This window comes from Manis javanica, chromosome 5 (assembly GCF_040802235.1).
Source record: "Manis javanica isolate MJ-LG chromosome 5, MJ_LKY, whole genome shotgun sequence".
NCBI lineage: Eukaryota > Metazoa > Chordata > Mammalia > Pholidota > Manidae > Manis > Manis javanica.
Genome location: NC_133160.1, coordinates 13,456,458 through 13,464,109, shown reverse-complemented (window position 1 = coordinate 13,464,109; position 7,652 = coordinate 13,456,458). Strand labels below are relative to the sequence as shown.

Below are 7,652 nucleotides of genomic sequence, written 5' to 3'. Positions count from 1 at the left end.
TTACCTTCTGTCCTTTTCTTCCTTGATAAATATTATTTTACATTCATGAAGTCAGATAAAAATTTTTTGATGTATTACCTATGCTAATATCAGGTAGATTTGTGTGTGTGTGTGTGTGTGTGTGTGTGTGTGTGTGTGTGTGTGTGTGTGTGTGTGTATCATTGAATAATAGATCACATGACTAAAAGCTTTTGCTCAGTGTCTTCCTTCTGATGGCTGTTTCCTCCAGCAAGTCACTTTGCCTAGCAAATTTGAATTTCATTGTCTGTAAAATGGGAATAATAATACTTAATTCATAAGATTTTAAGTAAATGCAAGCTACCTTTTACTGAACGCTTACTATATGACCACCCAGAGGTAATAATTTTAAATAGCCTCCAGGCCAGGCAAGTAATGTGAATGGAAGTAGTAGGAGTGGGTTTGGTGGCATGTGAGGCAATAAGGAGTGGTGGGGATTATGGCAAACTGGAGAGAAATGTTCCCCTCAAAAAGAGAGCAGATCTACTTATCTCCAGTTCATAGTTTTCAAAGTGTGGTCCCTTGACCAGCAGAATCAGCATCTTCTGGAAACCAGTTAGGATGCAAATTCTTAGGTCCCACCCCAGACAGACTGAATCAAAACTCTGGGAGTGGAAATTTTGAAATCTGTATTTAAGAAGCCCTCTAAGTGATTCTGATGCTTGCTCAGGTTTGAGACCCACTGCTGCTATGTAAGACTGCTGGGTGTGTTGCCAGACCTTTTACTTTTTCCAGGAGAAGCTGGAAATTTATTTTTATTTGAAATCCCCCACTTTTAAATCTTGGCAGGCAATGAATTCAAATTTTAAAAGTGTACCATTGGCTAATAATATATATGTTTTCCCCAGATTTACAACCTCTGGTTTATGCTTTTCCCCATTAATCCTTAAAATAATCCTACAAAACAATTATGATGATACTCCTTTTATGGAAGAAGAAGCTGTAGGTCCAAAAAGTGAAGTGCTGCTCGAAGTCACAAAGCCAGGAAGTGACCAGCCCCTGATTTGGACCTGAATGTATTGGCTGCTAAAGCCTCTGCCCTTTTTACTTTCTACATGGAAGAGGAAATACATGAATATTCTTAGCACAGAGCTAACATCACAAAAATGAGACATCTTTTGCAGACTGTGAGCCATTGACCAATGAAACTTTCTTCTCCATCTCCTACCCCACCCCATGCCCTCAGCCTCAGACTAATTCACATTCTTGTAGCAGAGAGCCGATTAGCAGGGGAACCCATGTAGGCTGGGAGTGGTGAGACTAGGCAGTTTGCTGGCCCGAGGAGCTGGGTAGGTCCGGGAAGAAAGCTGTGGGCAGCAGTGCCCAACGCTCAATGTCCAGTAACCAGCGGGTCCACAGGCTAGAACTGGCTGTTTGTCAAACTGTCCTCTGCATGCTCTAGACTGAGTTTCAGGAGCCCGCCCAGTGCTTTGCCCCCACCTGGCTCCTGCCTCATTGCTGTTGACTGTTCTCTAAGCCCAGAGTAAACAGCCCTAGCCCCTCCCAACAACGGCATGTCTCTGGTCTCAGGCTGGGCAGAAGTAGGGGGAAGCATTCTTGGCCTGTTTTACCAGGATCCACCTGTGGGGACAATGGCTGCGTGTATTCACGTCTTCAAGCCCCACTCACCTGTCATCCCAGTGGGTCACTGCCTCAGACACCTTCTACTCTCCAGCAAAGACTCCTGGGACTTACAGAACCTCAGATTGCTGGAGTGGGAAGGATGTTTGAAGTCACTTTTTGTGTAATTCCCTGGATAACTAACTCTGTTCTGACATTTACCAGCCTGGAATCTAAGGATTGGCATATGCTTATCAGTCTCCTTAGTAACAGTAGCCCCCATTTATGAAGCATTCACAGCCATTTACCCCACTCTCCGGTATGTGTCAGGGCTGGGGTTCTTGTAGTCTTCAATGACTATACAGCTATTCCATGGCAGGAAGATTACTGCTATGTTCTCACTGACTTCTTATGTGGATGTCAAGATGGCCTTCAAAACAGGCAAGTGATTAATTCAAGGTTGCTCAGCTGGCAGGTGGCAGAGGTGGGAGTCATGCCCAGACCCTGTCACCCACAGGGTCAGTGCCAGAGGGCCTGTTTAATTACTTTCTCTACATCAATTGTCTTGCCCTGTATTTGTCCCTTAGTAGGCACCTAGCGAATCTTTATTATAGAATGGGAAAAACAAGAGCTTGGAGGGAAATAGACCAGGGTTCAAAATTTTGTCTCTAGAGTTTTGCATGGAAGGGTCCAAACCTCCACACATCCAGTTCACCTGCATATACAGAGCTTAGCGCACAGTCAGCCCTGATGCAGTGTCCATGTTTAAAAGAGGGAAAGAGAAACATGCATACAAACTGACTCAAGACTGTTAGTAGGTGTTTCACCTTCATGGGCCTCAGTTTCTTGTGCCATATGCGTTCATTTATTAATAACAACTGCTTTTTCTGCAGCCCCTACTATGTGCTCTGTGTCACCACACTAGACGTCTATCACTGATCGCTAAGAGGGATGTGCACTCTGATCTGGCTGACCCCAAATTCAACCACTTAATCCCCAGGCTCTGTTGCCTTCCTGGGCCCTGCCCTTTTCCCCTCCTCCCCTGACCCTGGGCTTTACTGGGAAACCCCAGAGTCTTGGAATGGGAACAAGGCAGTCCTGGGCATAACCCTGCTCTTGCCTCCTGCTGTCTTGACCTCAAGCCCCAGGAGGGAGGGAGAGGAGGGGTGGACAAGGGTCCGGCTGCAGCCGGTTGAGCTGCGCCTGGCCTGGAAGCTGCTTCGGTTCCTGGTTCCCACCGGGGCCAAGAGTGACACCTGATCTCAGGGAATTGTGAAACGGCATGAGGTGGCAGCCCGCCCTAGGTGCCGGTTGAGCCCTCTACCCCTGCCAGCTCGGCCCCGCCCCCGCCCCACGCCCCCAGCGCACGCGGTTAAATCCCCCCATCGCGGCGGGGGCTCACACCTGCACCCCGCCCGCCCGGCAAAGCACCATGCCTGCCTGCCGCCGCGGTCCTCTCGCTGCCGCCCTCCTCCTTGGCCTGCTGCTGCTCGGCCTCCCCCCGGTCGCAGGTGAGTGGGGCGGGGAGGGGCCCAGCGCCCAGTGGGGCTGAGCCAGAAGAGCTAGGACAGGGCTGCGCAGAGGCCCAGGGAGCCTCTCTGGGGGCTGGAGAAGTGGGGATTCCTGGGCAGAATCGGGGAGACCCATGCAAACTAAATTTTGGGGATCCTGATGCCTACAGTGGGTGATCCTAGGAGCTTAGGGTATGGGGTGTGAAGTGTTGGAGGTGGGGAGACCACTAAAGGCTGAAATTTGGGGGAGAGACAGACTCAGTGGCCAGGTACTCCCAGGTGTTGGGGACCCCAAGCCTGGAAGTGGGGCCCTCTGAAGGCTGTAAGGGGGGCGCCTAGGGCCCGAGATGGAGAATTCCTTGGAGCTTGAGATTTGAGGCCCTTGGAGCAGGAGGTGGGCATCCTCTGGGACTGGGCTCCAGCCCCCCACTGACCGTCCACCTCCCAGGCACCGGCGCAGAGAAAACGGGCGTGTGCCCCAAGGTAGTGCTGGACCTGAACTGTACGCGGGAGTGCTTGTCAGATGGAGATTGCGCCGACAACCTCAAGTGCTGCCAGGCTGGCTGCGCCACCGTCTGCCATATGCCCAATGGTAACCTCAGGGCGACACGCGCGGGGCCAGGGCGGGGCGCGCGTTCTGGGAGGAGGTGGCAGCGCCCAGGTTCCGGGAAGAGGGGCGCTCGCGCACCCAGGGACCCTTGGCAAAGTCCGGGCAGATTGAACCAGATCCTCCCGTGCTGTGGCTGCCAAGGTCCGGGGAGACAAGGGCATCGCTTAAGTGCAGCCTCGGGGCGGCGGGGGCGGGGAATTGAAGGCCCCTCACCCCTAACTGGACTCGAGTCTCGGGTGCATGACGGGCTTCCGGGCACGCAACAGCTGGGACGTTGTTCCGGGAGATCAGGGGACCGGTTGGCAGTTTCCGCCTGGAGGGCTGGAGCTGCGGGGAAGCCCGGAGCTGGCGCGTGGGCTGGGCCCCTAGGCCTGGGGCGCTCATCCCTCAAGGAGTCCCTCCCCTGCGGCCTCCCCCAGCTTGGAGGAAGGACTTGGAGCGCCTGGCCTGGCAAGACTCCCCGGATTCCTCTGTCCACGTGGAAAGAAGTTTTACAGATTTAGGACAGCGCCCAGCCCATCTTAAAGATGTGGAAGAGGGCCTCGGGGAGAGAAAGGCTCTTGCCTGAGACCACACTGCCATCCTGTGCCAGAGGGCTGTGCAGGGGTTCCACTTTTGCCTGAGTGGTTTGAAGAAAGTCAGACCTCCTCCCTGAGCACCCCTCCCCCTTCCCCATCTTTAAAACAATCTCTTCTGCTCTAAAGATTGAGCGATAGATAGACGGAATGTTCCAGGAAGCTTGGGTGCTCCATAGAAGGTACTTCCTAGAGCTCAAGTCTCTCTGCCTGGCTCTGGGGACTCACATCAGAGCAGAAAGTGGCCTTAGACATCATGGAATCCAAGCTTTGCATTTTTCAGAGGAAAATCTGAGGACTAGAAACAGGGATATGACTTGGGGGTTCTGAGGTGCTGTGATTCCTGGTCCTTACCCAGAATACAATCCCTGTGACTTTCTGTTTTTGTTATTTCTCCAAAGATGCCAGCAGGGGCTGGGAAGGTCTATAAGTAGAGACTTGAGACACTTACAAGCAGACACGAGGATGACTGGCCTGTTAGGGGCAGCTTCTGGATCTGGAGGTTTCTAATCTGGACCAGAGAGAGGAAGACCAGAAAGAGAAGTGGAGGCTGGGGGAGAAAGTAAGAGGCAGACAGACCGATGAGAGAGGTGGAGGGGCAAAAGGAGTCTGGGCTGTGAGGTGGAGTCTGCTCTTCCATTGTCTCAGATGGACTGAGGCAGGAAGAGGGACAGGGCCAGCTGGCCTCCTGAACTTGAATCCTAGTTCTGTCACCTGCTAGTTGTGTGGCCCTGAGCAAGTCACTTTACCTCTCTGAGCCTCTACTATCTCATTGGGATGAATTATCACCCCATATTTTATGGGATTGATCTGGGGACTAAATAAAATGATCCTCTCCTTGACTCAGGAAGTGTAACATGGTGTGTGTGTGTGTGTGTGTGTGTGTGTAAGAATGCTTATCTGCATGGATGAGTGAGTGTGCATGGAGGGGAGGCAGGGTGCTACACGGTTGTAACTGCAAGTCAGTATATGGGAATGAAGACATGGGTGTGTAACCCTTCACATGTGCACTGCACTTTACAGCTTACAAAGCAGCAGAGTGCTTGGTACACAGACTCTGAAGTCAGATCCTTGGGTTTCAGTTCCTGCCTCTACCCTGCATGACTTTAGGCAAATTCCTTAACCTCTTGGTGCTTCAGTTTCCTCTTCTGTGACCTGAGGAAATATTAACAGTACCTCTTCCCTCTTTTAAGATTATTGTGGGGATTAGATGAGTCAATATACATCCAGTGCTTAGAATAATGCGTGGCACATAGAAGGACTGGGTACATGTTAGCTGTGAAAATCAGTCATTAGGGCGACTATTACACAGCACTGTGAGTCTCCAGGGAGAAGTAATATATGTACGCTGCTTTCGCCGCTTTGACAAAGCTCCACGATGTGGGCAGCACTGCTCTCAGGCAGCATCTTTCGGCCCTAGGCCACGGAGTTAGGAACAGGCAGCGCTGGGACTCAAACTGAGTCCTATGGGTTCAAGGCAATGATGGAGCATAAGGGGCAGGAGTTTGCAGGCTCTCTTCCTAGTCCACCCTCCCCACCATCAACTCAGGGTGAGGGACAGAGGGAGCTCATGTCATGGATGAGGGTTCATCTCCCTCCCTCCCTCCACCCACTTTCTTTTGCTCCTTTTTCTACTCAGAGAAGCGGGGCTCCTGTCCCGAGGTGGACATCGCCTTCCCTCAGCTTGGCATCTGCCAGGACCAGTGCCAGGTGGACAGTGAGTGTGCTGGCCAGCTGAAGTGCTGTCGCAATGGATGCGGGAAGGTGTCCTGCATCACACCTGTCTTCTGAGGTAGGTGGGGGGCCGGGGGAGGGCCGAGGGCACTGATGCCAGATGAGATGACAACCGCAGGAGGTTGAAGAGGACCATGTCCTGAAGTACATGTGAGGAAGTTAAGGAAAACAAACCCCAAGCACATGCTTAGGTGGCCTGTTGGGCAATCCAGCATGGGCTGCCCACCCCAGGCCATGTGCTGGGACAGGGGGCCACCACCCTTCCTCACAGAGCTCACGGCCTGCTGGCTGGGGCAGATGGATGGTCAGTGCCCATAGTCAATGCTGCAATGGAGGGAAGGGCTAGATGTTGTGGGGACAGGGAGGAAGCAAACCTCACCCAGGCGGGGGTCGGGATGAAGGGAGCAGGCTTTGCCGAGGGTGACCTTGAGCCAGTTCTAAAGGATTGGTGAGAGGTGGGTAGTCTGGGGAGTACAGTGGGGAGGCTGTTTCAGGCAGAGGGAATAGGACAAGTAAGAACCTGGAAGTGCCCTTTGGTTGAATTCCCACTGTTAATCATGTGCTACTGTTGACAAGCTCTCAGCCGAGGGAACCCAGTATCACACAGATGAGACTAAGGCCATACGGGGGGGGAGGACGTGCCCCAGGCCCCATGATTGCTATTTCAAGGTATGCCCATGAGGGGGTCCCGGTGTCCCTAGGGCCCCGAGCTCTCAGTGATGCCCACCATCTCTTGTCTCCTTGAGTGCCAACAGCATGGCTGGGCTTTGCAGTCAGGAAGACCCAGGTTCACATTTTGGCTCTGATACTTAACCAGTCTTTTGCTTCCCTGAGCTGCAATGATTTTGCTCATAAAATGGGATGAGAAGAGCCTTCTGGTCAGCTAATCCTAGCTTAACCCAAGGAACGGAGGCACGGTGGGACTTCCTGGAGGTGGGGGATCCTTAGGAGATAAATGGTGCTGGCCCCTCAGGAAGGCCATGGCAGGTCATTTGGGACCATGGAATGCCCGGTGTGTCTTGGGCATGGTTGAGTTGGCAATCAGAGTGGCAGAGGCAGAGGAGTTAAGTCTAGGAACTGCACATGAGTGCAGGAAGGTGAGGCTCTGCTGTGCATGCAGGGTGCTAGGGTGGGGCAGGGCGGGGTGGGGAGCTTTGTGCAGAACTGAAGCTGCAGGTGCTCTTTTCTAGTATTATGGATATTGTTACTGATGGTGTTATTATGATTTTCTTCCTCCATTGCAGCCACCTCAGCCTGAGGAGTGGGGGCCCGGCCCTGTCTGACTCCAGCCCCGCTGCCCTCCCTCTTTCTCACTCCCCACCCTCCCTCCTGAGTGACCACAGCTTCTTCCTTTTCCAACCAATAAAGTGACCTCTCCCAGCACTGGTGGGGTTGTGGCCTCTATTCTTCTTGTTCTGTCCCTGCCTCCCCTGCCTCTGGATTGAGGTGGGTTGGGGCTGGGGAGGTGTTGGCCAGGTGATCCAGGCGGGAAGCCCAGGGAGGGATCAACTCTGAAACAAATGAACATACACCCAAGTCTCGTCTGGCGTGCAGGGGCATTTCCCTGTGAGGTGGGCAGTTATTCTCCCAGGGTGATGGAAGGAAAAACCAGGGCTCAGACTGATGACAGAATGTTCCAACGTC

At 52.8% G+C, this 7,652-nt stretch overlaps 1 protein-coding gene across 1 annotated transcript; it reads left to right on the top strand.

The window, feature by feature from the left end:
• The first annotated feature begins 2,929 nt into the window (after positions 1-2,929).
• Positions 2,930-7,391, top strand: WFDC2 (WAP four-disulfide core domain 2). The gene is made up of 4 exons (XM_017642195.3): positions 2,930-3,089; positions 3,538-3,681; positions 5,914-6,066; positions 7,253-7,391. The coding sequence occupies exons 1-3, from the start codon at positions 3,011-3,013 to the stop codon at positions 6,063-6,065; spliced, it is 375 nt and encodes a 124-aa protein (XP_017497684.1). The 5' UTR covers positions 2,930-3,010; the 3' UTR covers position 6,066; positions 7,253-7,391.
• The last annotated feature ends 261 nt before the right edge of the window (positions 7,392-7,652 follow it).

Coding starts and splice junctions, on each gene's coding strand:
- WFDC2 (XM_017642195.3), top strand. CDS start 3,011: ATGCCTGCCTGCCGCCGCGGTCCTCTCGCTGCCGCCCTCCTCCTTGGC. Junction 3,090..3,537: donor CGGCCTCCCCCCGGTCGCAG/GTGAGTGGGGCG, acceptor TCCACCTCCCAG/GCACCGGCGCAGAGAAAACG. Junction 3,682..5,913: donor CGTCTGCCATATGCCCAATG/GTAACCTCAGGG, acceptor TTTTCTACTCAG/AGAAGCGGGGCTCCTGTCCC.